This window comes from Nomascus leucogenys, chromosome 14 (genome assembly GCF_006542625.1).
Source record: "Nomascus leucogenys isolate Asia chromosome 14, Asia_NLE_v1, whole genome shotgun sequence".
NCBI classification, from domain to species: domain Eukaryota; kingdom Metazoa; phylum Chordata; class Mammalia; order Primates; family Hylobatidae; genus Nomascus; species Nomascus leucogenys.
The window spans coordinates 33111651-33125362 of record NC_044394.1 but is presented as its reverse complement, the minus strand read 5'-3'; the positions used below and the strand labels follow the sequence as shown (position 1 = coordinate 33125362).

The window sequence follows — 13712 nt, the reverse complement described above, 5'->3', positions numbered from 1 at the left end:
GCCCACCTGTTATCTTAGGGATTACAGGCCACTTTGAGAGGCCAAGGCGGGCAGATCACCTGAGGTCAGAAGTTTGAGACCAGTCTGGCCAACATGGTAAAACCCCGAATCTACTAAAAATACAAAAATTAGCCAGGCATGGTGGTGCACATCTGCAATCCCAGCTACTCAGGAGGCTGAGGCACGAGAATCACGCTTGAACCTGGGCGGCAGAGGTTGCAGTGAGCCAAGATCGTGCCACTGCACACCAGCCTGAACAACAACAGTGAAACTCCATCTCAAAAAAAAAAGAGGAAGAAGAAGAAGAAGGAAGGAGAAGAGGGAGAAGAAGAGGGAGAAGAAGAAGGAGAAGAAGAAGGAGGAGGAGGAGAAGAAGAAGAAGGAGGAGGAGGAGGAGGAGAAGAAGAAGGAGGAGGAGGAGAAGAAGGAGAAGGAGGAGGAGAAGAAGAAAGACAAAGAAGAAAGAGTAGAAGAAGAAGAGGAGAAGAGGAGAAGAAGCAAGAAGCAAGAAGAAGAGAGAAGGAGAAGGAGGAGGAGGAGAAGGAGAAGGAGAAGAAGAAGAGGAAGAGGAAGAAGAGGACAAAAGAAGAAGGAGAAGGAGAAGGAGGGGAAGGAGGGGAAGAAGGAGAAGGAGAAGGAGGAGAAGGAGAAGGAGAAGGAGGAGGAGAAGAAGACCAGCCCAATACTGTGGTAGTCGGTAACACATTGCAGTGGAAATCAGTCTGACCTGGATTGTGTGACCAAGTCTACACTGAAATCCCCTCCTGTTCCCTTTGCCCAAGGCTGTTGCAGTGACCTCAGTCCTGCTAGAGTTAGGACCTTCCCTTGCTCTTGTCACTTTCTGATACCACCACCCACAGCTTGGTGTCTTGATCTCAAATCTCAGCCCTGCCTTGTCTGATGCTCATGGGCTGCTGCCTTGACTCTGAGGCTTATTCCCATGGGGGACTATCTCATCATCAGTGATCATAGCCTTTTCCCCTTAGCCTTGCCAATCCTGACCTGGACCAATTTCATGGATTATCTGTTGATGGCACATCCTGATACATTTGCTGTATTAGCTCAGAGTTTTCTTCCTTTGATCTCTCTTGTCACCATAAGAAAGCCAGGCCTGGTATCTGACAAACTTAGTACCAAATTGTACATCCCATTTTGCTCCCCCTGATGAACCATCAGCCCTACTAGGCTGGTCAGTTTCTTTTTCTAGATGCATATTCTGCACATGTCTGCCTCATAACTTTGTCCTCACCATCCTTTGCCCATCCTCTGCCCTGCCTCCTCATCAAAAATCCTCCCGTAAATATTTAATGAAATTCTGCCCATCTTTCAGGGTCAAATTTGGGGACCACCTCCTATTCATCCCATCAACCCCTGAGCTCTTTCTCTTTGTCGGAACCCCTGGAATTGGTTGTACAGACATGTGACCACTTAAAACACAATAACCACTTGAGCTTGCACCATATAGCACTGAGCGTGTGCCAGGCACTGCTCTACACACATAATGGCAAGCCTATGAGGTAGGTGCACTGTGATTATCCCCACTAAATAGACAGAGAAAGTGAAGCACAGAGAGGCTAAGTTATTGAGCCAAGGTTTTATAACTGATAAGTTGCAGAGCCAGAATTTGAACCAAGGTAGTCTAGCTCTAAAGGACATGTTTTTAACCACTACACCATACTATCTAAACTCATAACACTTAATACCTGACCCTGTGCAGCCTCTGATAGCCCTAATCTTGTCATTTAAAACTTACACTGTATGCCTTAATCCCTGTTTATCGTAGTAAGGGTTGCATCTTAGCCAATTCTGTGTCTATTTCTAGCAAGCCTCAACATAATGCCATTTATTGAGAAAAAAAATCCTTTGATTGGAACGTTAGCTTGAACAAATGTTAACTTGAACAAATAAAGCTTGAACAAAATCGTTAGCTTGAACAACGAACTTCTTTCTATTTTCACTCTGTAGGAGCTTCATTCTCAGGCTCACCAGGCTGCATTCTGGGACCCCTTCCAACCCCCATACTTCATACCCCCACCTCACAGACGAGGCCGAAGGAGGACTCCATATCGCCTTCCCAGTTGCCCTATTTCAGGCCCGCAAGTGCTTTTACCTGTGAAGCAGTGATTAAAAATCTTCTTGTCCTTCTCTAGATTCAGTTCTTTTATTCCTTTTTCAGTGTCTTTCATGGACAAATATAAGGCACTGCACAGAGATAAAAAAAAAAAAACCCAGTTGGATGAGTGGGGAACATTTCAGAATAGTAAGTTCTCTCTGGGAGGTGAGCACAAGCTTCCCCACCCCAGGTATCCCCTGAGCTTAATCTCCCTCCATCAGATCATAAGTAGTGGAGGGGCAGCATTCATATCTGCATAACTCTGTAGCCTGCACAGCATTTAGCAATGCTGGAAGGTACTTAACGTCTCCTAAATTCTCTTAAATTCATTCAGCTGTTTGTTGATTTAATTATTGGTGCCTGGGTTGGAAAGTTGCCCCAATTTAGATGTCAAAGATGAAAGGTTCTTAAGGTCCATTTTCTACATATTGTACATCTTTAATGTCCCTCAATCCTCATATCCCAATTCTTTAATGCTCTTCGAGGGACCATCTGTGGTAGACATTTGCCTTTAAGAAAGTGAATGCTTCCACTAAGCATATGTCTTATCTTTAAAATGATGAGATATAAGGCAAAATGGTGAGAAGTTCTCATTTTTGTCCTTGAAGTGATACATCAAAGATAGCCTTATGAGAGAAGCTCTAAGCAACAAAACAGAAGGCCCCTTCCATGTAGCCTGTGGCTCCCTGTAGTCCGAGCATTTTTCCCACTTAGTTCTGACAGCACTGGCCAGGACTGTGGTCACTCGATGGCCCCCATCAGCAGCTGCAGCTACACTGGGTGCCTCCGTGGAGCTCTTTGCCAAAAAGCTTTTGTGGTGAAGGGGGCTGCTGAGTCTCACTCAGCTCACTTCACAAACTTTGTCAAACTACTGTGCCACGCCAAGTCTTGTATCGTCATGCAGAAGTGCAGAAGGGATGTCTCTAGGCTCCTCTCAGTGCCTCTCCCCACCCCACCCTCCACAAAAACAAAATTCTTGTTGGACATTTTAAGCAGCCGGCATAGGATTCTTCTCAACAGGGCCCCTGTTTCAGGGAATGCTCAACAAAAAAGCAAAACTACCAAGAAGAAAGGGACTCCTAGAGAAAGGGGCTCATGTGACCAAAGATGTGAGATACTCAGGAAGGAAGAAATCCCATTCCCAACCTCTGTCAGGAGCTAGATCTTCCTGTTAGCCTCTGACCACCTTTAGGCTACAACTATCACCTGCAATTCCAAGCCAACCAACATCAGAGGCCATTAAACTGGGTCAGGACATAAATGGCTTCCACCAGGATGCGTGTTTACCCTGGCTGGCCCTTCCTGAGTGTGTAAAAGCATGAACTTGAACTTGAAACCTTGCTTGCTTGGATGCATAGCCCCTGCCTTTTCCTTTCTACCTAAAGATCCTAAAGCTTTATTTCAAGACTGACTTATTATGGCTGCTTTATAAATGCAATGACGATGTTTCTCTCTCTCTCTCTCTCTCTCTCTCTCTCTGGTACCCAGTATGAGGGAATTTGTACTCCATTCGCCTCCTCTCCTCAGCTAGTAGGCCTTGGATCACTCCTTCAGACCCAGGTAAACGTTTTAGTACACCAAGTGCCAGTATTGACCTGGCAGAGTGGATACAACATCAGAGGTGGTCAAAGCAAGCCTTGGAGCAGGATCTGCTATGTTTGTGTCTATCAGAAGGAATGAGTAAAGAGAAGTAAACAGAGAAAATCACCCTAAGTCAATGGTTTCTGGCAGTCGAATGGACCTCCTGGTAGATTTCCTGGCAAACTTCTGGCCTCCTTCAATGCATTTAATGGCCTTCTTGATATCCCGAACCCAGGCATCTCTCTCCTCCAGGAAGGCTGCCTGGAAGAAGTGGTCCTGCTGTTTGGTCGTAGTGATCTTAAACACAAACTGAAAATCAAAACACATCCCATTAGAAATGACTTATTTCAAGGGCTTGGGGCCCCTCATGATGCAGAGGCCGTTGGCCTAAACCTCTTCTAGCCAAGAGAAACCCAAATGCCAGGGTGGGGTGTGAGTGGTGGTGAGAGGGACCAGCCCAAGGAAGACCACCCACATTGTAGGCAATGCTTGCACCAAAAGGTGAGTGCCTGACCAGGGATTCATGCCAACTCATGATGTCAACTCACCATCCTTTTGCCAAAGTCCTGACAAGGGCTAGTCAGAGTGCTCCCTTTCAGCGGGATCATTCCTTTGGGGCTGTTGTCACTTTTCTTCTTATAGAATTCAATTCCATCTTCTAACAATACAACCCACATGGGTTTCCACGTATTGAACATGCTCCCCTGTAATGACAACCAAAAGAGCTGAGATGGGCAGGGCTCTTTGCAAACTGTATTTTCTTCCTAATAGGAAAGAGTCTATATTTACTTAAAGTTGGTTTTTAAAATGTTTCGTGACATCATCTCTGTTCCTTCAACATAAATCCTCTCAAATCAGTGGCTACTTGGGGAGCCTTTCTCATTTCTACTCCTGGCTCTTTGCTCAAGCTGACCCCATTCTCTGGAACACTCCTTCGCAACTCTGCCCCTCCTCTTTCTCCCCTTACCTAACCTCTCCCTATCCTTCAAGGCTCAGCTTAGCCACCTCACTGATGAGGCTTCCCGAACTGCACAGACCCACCCTGATCTCAGGGGCGCCTCCCGCTTTTCTCACTGATTGTGCCACACACCCTGGAACTTTGTTATATATTTCCTCATATAGTTCTTTAATTGTCTTCAGTATGGTTATCTTTCCTTCTCCATGGCAATTACATTATCAGGTACTTTCCTTGGCTCATGATACTGAGTACACAGGGGATATTCATAAAATAATACAAAAGAAGATCATTTCCCAAACTGCCAAATGCTAGCAGCTATCACACTTCATTGAAAAGAGCAACCAATCCTTCTTATTGTCTACTTCATCCCCACCCAAACCCTTTCCTGCTATGATTTTCCTTGCACCTCCCTTTTCATGGCTGGTTCACACAATTAAGAACCACAAAGGAGCCACCTCATAGTAACATTCTCACCCCTGCTATGTGTAAGAACTGCCGGCAGATCTTGCTTCTGAAACTACATCTGACACACGATCTTAGAGTATAGTTCTTTTTTTTTTTGAAGTCTTTATTTATTTTTACATGTTTAACTGCCTATTTTGAGGAGAAAAAATACAAAAATGATAATTACTGGTGTTTGGTTGGAAGGGTTTTCATTTTTCAGGGTTTTAGAACATTTCAATTCTTGGGAGGGTTAGTCAGAATTGGAGAAACTATTAAATATTTTAAAGCCTAGTGGTTTTCAAAATATGGCCCGCAAACCAACTAATCTGACTCACTGGAGACACATATAAATAAAAGCTGGTTTTACCCCAAATCTGCCTTCACTTATAAGCTCTGGTAACACTGCTGAGATGGCTGGCTGAATCTTAGATGATCTAGCTCAAGCACTCTCTCTCTCCCTCTCTTTTTTTTATTTTTTATTTATTTTTTTTTTTTGAGACAGGTTCTCTCTCTGTCACCCAGGCTGGAGTGCAATTTCATGATCTCAGCTCACTGCAAGCTCTGCCTCTCAGGTTCAGCAATTCTCCCACCTCAGCCTCCCAGGTAGCTGGGATTACAGGTGCGCACAACCACACCCAGCTAATATTTATGTTATTTTTTTCAGTAGAGACAGGGTTTCACCATGTTGGCCAGGCTGGTCTTGAACTCCTGATCTCAAGTGATCCTTCTGCCTTGGCCTCCCAGAGTGCTGGAATTACAGGTGTGAGCCATCGCGCCCAGCTGGTTCTACGGCTTTCTTACTGCCCACACTTGTGTAAGCCACTTGCCCTCTCTAAGGCTCAGTTCCCAGCACTAAAATGATAAGAATGACTACCTCAGAGATTTCTAGCACATATGAAGTGAAATAATTTGGATAAGACTTTATAAGTTCGAACGTGCTCTACAAATGAGAGGCTGTATTATTAAGTATCTTGACAGATGGCCATGTATGAATGTCTTCCATGCTTTGAGTTTTCATCCTCTCTATTCTTGGAAAAATGATAATGAACTGGCATCACTATCGTCCCAATGAGGAAGAGTCAAAAGTATTTAGCCAGTTGCCATGTGGAGTAATGAATGGGAAGGCTGAAGGCCCTGAGGATCTGCATGACTGTATTTGTGAGGAAACACACCTCCCTTTGGTTTCTCTTCTGGTGGAATAAGGTTTGGGGTTGTGAAGAATCTGGCCCACCTCAGACTTGCAGGCCTCCTCCATTATTGTATGACATGTCATCCAATGATGCTTGAAGTATTTAGGATGCTTCAATGTATGCTATGATTTGGGGTCAAAACTCGAACCTACATTTGAGCCTCATGTCAACCACTTATTAGTTGTACATGTCTTTGGGTAAAATGTTTAATATTTCTGAACCATAGTTTTTTTATTTTCTAAGAGAGAGAGAGTAATTCCATCTTAAAGCATAGTTTAGATTTAGATCATGTATAAAATATGTATATATAAGTGTATAATGCATACCATATGCTTATACGTGAACAATGTACATATGCATTATACAATGTATATATCTTTAAATACATATGTATGCATATGTTTTATATATAAAGTGTGTAAAATCACTCTGTCAACTATTGCCACCCAGCTATATGTTCCAGGAGGGCAAGAACTTACTTCACCATGATATTGTCAGGTGTTCAATCAATAATTTGTGGAATGAATGGTTGTAATTAAAATCACATTATGGCTATAAGAAAATATCGGGGAAAATCTACAAGACATTGGTCTGGCCAAAAATTACTTGAGCAATACCCTACAAGCACAGACAACCAAAGCAAAAATAAGCAAGTGGGATTACATCAAGGTAAAAAGCTTTTGCACAGCAAAGGAAACAGTCAACAAAGTGAAGAGACAACCCACAGAATGACAGAAAATATTTGCAAACTACCCATCTGACAAAGGATTGATAGCCAGAATATATCAGGAGCTCAAACAACTCTACAGGAAATAAATCTAATAAACCATTCAAAACATGGCCAAAATATTTGAATAGACATTTCTCAAAGGCAGATACACAAATGGCAAATGGGCATATGAAAAGGTGCTCAACATCACTGATCATCAGAGAAATGCAAATCAAAACTACAATGAGATATCAGCTCATCTCAGTTAAAATGGCTTTTAACCAAAAGACAGGCAATAAGAAATGTTGACGAGGATGTGGAGAAAAGGCAATACTTGTACACTGTTGGTGGGAATGTAAATTAGTATAACCACTATGAAGAACAGTTTGGAAGTTCCTCAAAAAACTAAAAACAGAACTACTATTTGACCCAGCAATCTCACTGGGGGGTATATACTGAAAAGAAAGGAAATCAGTATATGGAAGAGATATCTGCACTCCTATGTTGGTTGCAGCACTGTTCACAATAGATAAGATTTGGAAGCAACCTAAGTGTCCCTCAACAGATGAATGGATAAAGAAAGTGTAGTACATATACACAATGGAGTGCTATTTTGCCATAAAAAAGAAGATCCTGTCATTTGCAACAACATGGATGGACCCGAAGATCATTATGTTGAGTGAAATAAGCCAGGCACAGAAAGACAGACATCACATGTTCTCACTTATCTGTGAGATCTAAAAATCAAAACAACTGAACTCACGGACACAGAGAGTAGAAGGATGGTTACCAGAGGCCAGGAAGGGAAGTAGGGGACTGGGGGGAGGTGGGGATGGTTAATGGGTACCAAAAACAAGAAAACAGAAAGGATAAATGAGACCTACGATTTCATAGCACAACGGTATGACTATTGCCAACTTAATTGTACATTTTAAAATAACTAAAAGAGGGTAATTGGATTGTTTGTAACACAAAGGATAAATGCTTAGTGGGGATGGATACCCCATTCTCCATGATGTTATTATTACTCATTGCATGCCTGTATCAAAACATCTCATGTACCCTATAAATATATATACCTACTACGCACCCACAAAAATTTAAATTTTAAAAATTAAAAATTAAAAATAAGATCATATTATTTATTAATTAATACATAGGACTGAATAAAGAAGACATAATGAAATGATTAACATAAGAATAGACACAATAAGTGTGACAATATTTCCTAAAATGATCCTGTAGACCTCTGCAGGACAATATGCAGCTCAGCTTTGGCCAGCGTGGAGGCAGGTGGTCCACATTTGCATAACAAGGCTGTGCGGGAAAGATGCCTTCAGGGGAGAGGAGGACTGTCATTCTACTGGAATTGTTTTTTAATTAAGATAAAATGTATATACATTGACAGTCAACCCATAAGCTCCTCATGGATCTCTACTTTCCGTCTGGTACATTTCAGGCTGACTTTATGTGGTTTGTTTTCTGCTCCCAAACCTGCCCATTGAGTTCAGTTCAACTCAAGAATGGCAAGTAGAATCTACAAGTGTCAATTCAGACTGAGTAGTAGTGGATGCTTGAGGCTGGACTCAGTGGAAAAGTGTCGTGATCCAACAGCCGTGTCTCCCATGGGCAAAGCAGTCATAAGTGGTGGCATGCACCCTGCAGTTGCTTCCGTCTCTTGAGCTAATCAGATTTTATCTGAATATGAATGTCAAAAAGAAACTCAGACAGCAGCCTTGTGTGCAGGCATGGCTAAGTCGTATGAAAATCACTTGCAAAAGGTCTATAATGCCAGAATGAGGCTATCCACATCAATGTAGCCCTTAAGAAAATCCTTACTTCAAATGTTTTCAGTTGGGTTCATGCCAGCTGCCCCTTTAGCAATAAATTGACCATTCTGATTAAAACAGGGAAGTTTCTATTTCTGGTCTATATTTTGGGAGAATTTGGCAAAGGTCTATTCTTTAACCCATGATATCACCCTGTCATGACTACCACAAAATAGAATTATCATCCAGTTCCCAAGAGACCCTGCTGCTTATCTCAAAATACAAAGGGCCTCTATATAAAGGTCCAGTTGCCCAAAAGGAAGACTATTTATGCAAAGATAAATACTTGTGGGACTATCGCTTTGCTTGTCCAAACATTTCCTTTGTTCTAGTTACTAAAATAATTTTCTAAATTAAAATACCCTATCTCTTTTCTGCGGGGGCAGAATAACTATTCCAGATGAGCACTGGATTATTTTCTCTTTTAAAAATCAGCAAGATCAGACACTGTGCCAACACATGAAATAATTCCAGTCAAATGCCTTTCTGTTTTACATCTGAAAGAAACATATCTAGAATACAAAGAGCTCCTGCAAATCAATAAGAAAAGTACAAACAATCCTATTTTTAAATGAACAAAAAGTATCGAGCAGGCACTTTAGTAAAGAAAACATCCAAAAGCTTATGAGAAAGTGTTCAACATCATTCTTTATCAGGAAAATGCAGATTCAAATCACAATGAGATACCTCTACACACCTGCTAGAGTACCTAACATTTTAAAAGTCAGGGAAGAGTAAGACTTGACAAGGAGGTAGAATAACTGGAAGTCCCAAACATAGCTGGCAGGAGTGCAGAATATCACATCCAATTCAGAAAAAATATCTGGTGGTTTTATGCTAAAGCTAAACACATATATGTCCTTTGCACCAGCAATTTCACTCCTGGACAAAGATCTGAGAGAAATGAATGCATATTGCCATAAAGGTTTCGTGCAAGAATGTTCATGACACCTTTATTCATCATAGCCAGAAACAAAGACTAACCAAAATGCCCATAAACAGAAGAAGGAATAAGTAAACTGTATAATATAATATATAAATCCATTATTAACACAGTAAATGCATACTATGGAAAACAACTTAGCAATTTTAAAAAATGAACCGCTAGTACCTGGAACATTATAAATAAATCTCATAGATGTTGAGTGAAAAGCAAACAGGCAAAACATGTGCTTAGAGTATGATTACATTCATATGAAGTTCAACAACAGGCATAGCTCATGAGAAAATGTTACAATAATGGTTACCAAGGATGGGACTATAGACTAGGAAGGGAGCAATGGAACTTTATAGCATACTAGAAATGTCTCCGTCTTTATCTGTGCGTTGTTTACATGAGGTATAGGTATGTAAAAAATTATGACACACTTCGTGTACCTTATTGTATGTAAGTTATCCTTTAATTAAAAAACAAAGTTGTTAACTCCAGGTCCTGTTAGTTAACTCCATGGAGGGGTATACAGTGATTATAGTAACACCACCCTTCAAGTTGCTTCTATAGAAGGAAACTATTCCACATTAGTTACTTCTCTCACTTAATCACTGGAAAAACAGCATATTCATGCAATGAATTATCCTTGCTTGAATCATGGATTCTTTTCAAAGCCGCTATGCAGAATATTATTGAGTTATCTGGCATAATTTGAATGTAAAAGGTGTATTAGATAATGGCATTTTATCAGTAATAAATTTCTTAGATGTGATAATGGCATTGTGATTATATAGGAAAATGTCCTTTTTCTTGGAAGATGTATGTTGAAGTATTTTGGGGTGAGGTAGCATGATGTCTGCAAATTACTCTCAACTATCTCAACCTAAAATGATACGTGTGTTTATTTACACAGAAATATAGAGATAGGGAGAGACAAAGCAAATGTGCCCATCCATTATCAATTGATTAATCTAGGTAAAGGGTATATGAATAAAGGTACTAGTTTCCTCATTTTTCTGTGGGCTTAACTTTTTTAAATAACTTGGGAAAATTATTAAATGAATGAGTAACATATGACTCTGCTATGTATTAAAATTTAGAATATACTTTTAGTGAAATGCATAGACAAATCTATTTAATAAAAAATTTTAAAAATACCTGGAAATAAGAAAAGAAAGACATGTTCTCAGAGCTAGAAATGAAAAGTTGCACTAGATGATTGCCAGAATCCCTTTTAAACCTAACATTTAACATTCAGCCTCAGGACTAGCTGAGATTATTAACTGCCATCATCACTCAGGGCTTCTTACTTTGAAGTTGGGATGCATTAGTAGCGATAAGCCAGCATTGCATTCCTTCAGTAGAAAAGCCTCTGGAGCCAACTGTCCAAAATGAGTTTGTCCTTTTCTAAATCAAGTGCAGCCTCCGGGGTCTGACTCTGAGGAGGATGTGTCATTTGGGATTCAGGGTCATTATGCACAATGAAGAGGCTGATACTTTATGAAACAAGAGAAATCTGACCACTTATAAAGCTTAAACATTCTTCCAGGCCTGATAATGCTGAGTTAGGTCAGGATGATGGAATTTGAGGCGGTTTCTCTCTCCTCTTCACCACTACTGAGGCCACCAGTTTCTCACTCGGGTAACCTGGCAGCACCTCTCCTTGACCATTCCTACATTTTTCCTTTTCTGGCCCCAACCCACTTGATGCGCACCCAAGAGCAAACCTGGAAGTGTGATTACGGAATGTCCAAATGACAGAGGAATTAAGGTCATCTACCAACACTGTCACCATATTGATAAAAAAAGTGGAGGCCCAGTTAAGTGACTGGCCTACTACATCTGACCAATTAATGTTAAGTGATTGGCCTAGTACATCTGACCAGTTAATGTAGAATCCAGGTCTCCTGATTCTCAATTTTATGCTTTTTCCCTTCCCCTCAGATGTAATTTTCATTTTGGTTCTTGTATAACATTGAGTCATTCTGGAATCTGTATCGATTTCTTTAGACCACTTAGCTAGCTATTTCACTTTAATGCAGATATATATATATATCCCTATGCTGTGTGTGTGTGTGTGTGTGTGTGTGTGTGTGTGTGTAGCGTATGTGTGTTTTCACCCATTATATGCCAAAACCTGTACATGTCCACAATGGGATGCTGAGTCAGATTTAAAGTTTTCTGGTAAATAGCTGTTCATCATCATGGGACTGGTATAATTTAGCACCTAAGAGTCTGACATTGCATGACATCAAAAGAAGAAATCATAAAGAATGGGAGATTTAACCATATTAAAAATAAACTTCTCGGCTGGGCGCAGTGGCTCATGCCTGTAATCCCAGCACTTTAAGAGGCTGAGGTGGGTGGGTCACTTGAGGCCAGGAGTTTGAGACCAGCCTGGCCAACATGGTGAAAGCCAGTCTCTACTAAAAATATACAAAAATCAGCTGGGTGTGGTGGTGCACACCTACAGTCCTAGCTACTTGGGAGGCTGAGGCAGGAGAATTGTTTGAACCCAGGAGGTGGAGATTGCAGTGAGCCTAGATCACACCACTGCACTCTAGCCTAGGCAACAGAGCGAGACTTCATCTCAAGAAAAAAAAAAAAATGAACTTCTCTATATTTAAAAAACTGCAACAACTGAAAAGCAAATGAAAATGCATAAATATCTGTATCATCATATGATTAAAAATTAATATCCTTAATTTTTCAAACTCTTTAGAACCAATAAGAAATATATAAACACTCCCAATTTTTTAAATGGGCAAATAATATAAATAAGCAATTCTCAAACGAATAAAAACTGGGTCCAATAAAACATAATTGATTGCTTCAACTGCAATCAAAGAAATGCAAATTGAAATTAAATAAGATACAGTCTTTCTCTTTAATAATATTTTTTAAAGACTTATAAGGTGTGGGAAATGAGCATGTGGGAAAAAAGGAGCTCTATGAGTCAGCAGTTTGATGTGGGCTGTCAAAAAAAACTAAACTCATTGTGGTTGTATACATAGAAGTGTAAGATCGAAAGCAAGGAAAATGATCATTCTATCTTTAAACGAAGCATAGCCTGCAGGTGACCATGGGCTCTGGAGCTGGATGGCTCAGGCTCAAATCCCAACTCTGCCACTTTCTAGTAATGTGGCCTTGAGCAAGTTTTTAAACCTCATTTTCTCCTTCTGGCAAGCAGATATGATGATATCTACTTCTTAGCTTTGTTAGGAGATGAAAACAATCCATGTAAATTGCTTAAATCAGTAATTGGTGTATAGTAATCACTCATTAAATAGTACCTATTCCTTACAGTTCTATGCTTATCAGGTGCCCCTGGAGAACTATACTGAGTTCAAGGGACCTCAAAGCTGCAGATAAACCAGAGCCTGTTCAAAGCAGAACACCAACATGGTATCACCTCTCTAACTGTTGGAGGAACTGACTAGGTTTTAGCCCATAAAGGAACAGGTAGAGCAGGTGTGAACGCCTGGATTGTTTTGAAGTCCCAGCTGGTGGAGGTTCCAGGAAAACAGTTTTCTGCATAACTTAAGGGAGAAAATTTAATTAGTGAGTTCCCTAACAAGAGAAGTACTCAAGCATGCTTGTTAACAGATGAATAAAAGAAATGCAAGCCGCAGATGAGAAGTTGGATTAAATCTGTAACATCTCTTTCTACCCTGAGATCCTACACATCTATTCCAAGGTTCCTGCTGTGTCCCTCTTTTCCCCCTTTAGTCTTCTATTTCCAGGTGTCCCTGCCAACCCTTGGGCTTGCTTGAAAGCCAAAAAATAATAATAAATCTTTGAAATATATTCTACATGATCATCTAAAAATGACTATCCCCATTGAAATTACTTTTCTTAAGACTTAAGAAGTTGCTTTGGTCTCTATGAAGTCTACTTTAGGCAAGTTTCTTTATTTGGGACACGTTCATTCAACAAATAATGATAGAATGGCTCCTA

At 40.5% G+C, this 13712-nt stretch overlaps 1 protein-coding gene across 3 annotated transcripts in view; it reads right to left on the bottom strand.

Annotated features, from left to right (window-relative positions):
• PLEK (pleckstrin) overlaps positions 1–13712 on the bottom strand; it is an 80143-nt gene that overhangs the window by 12857 nt on the left and 53574 nt on the right. For all 3 annotated transcript variants that reach the window (XM_003262481.3, XM_030827942.1, XM_030827943.1), the window contains 3 exons: positions 4243–4398; positions 3822–4003; positions 2111–2202 (listed from right to left, as the gene is read on the bottom strand). In XM_003262481.3, the coding sequence (XP_003262529.1) occupies positions 2111–2202; positions 3822–4003; positions 4243–4398 (430 nt within the window). The remainder of the gene's footprint in view (positions 1–2110; positions 2203–3821; positions 4004–4242; positions 4399–13712) is intronic.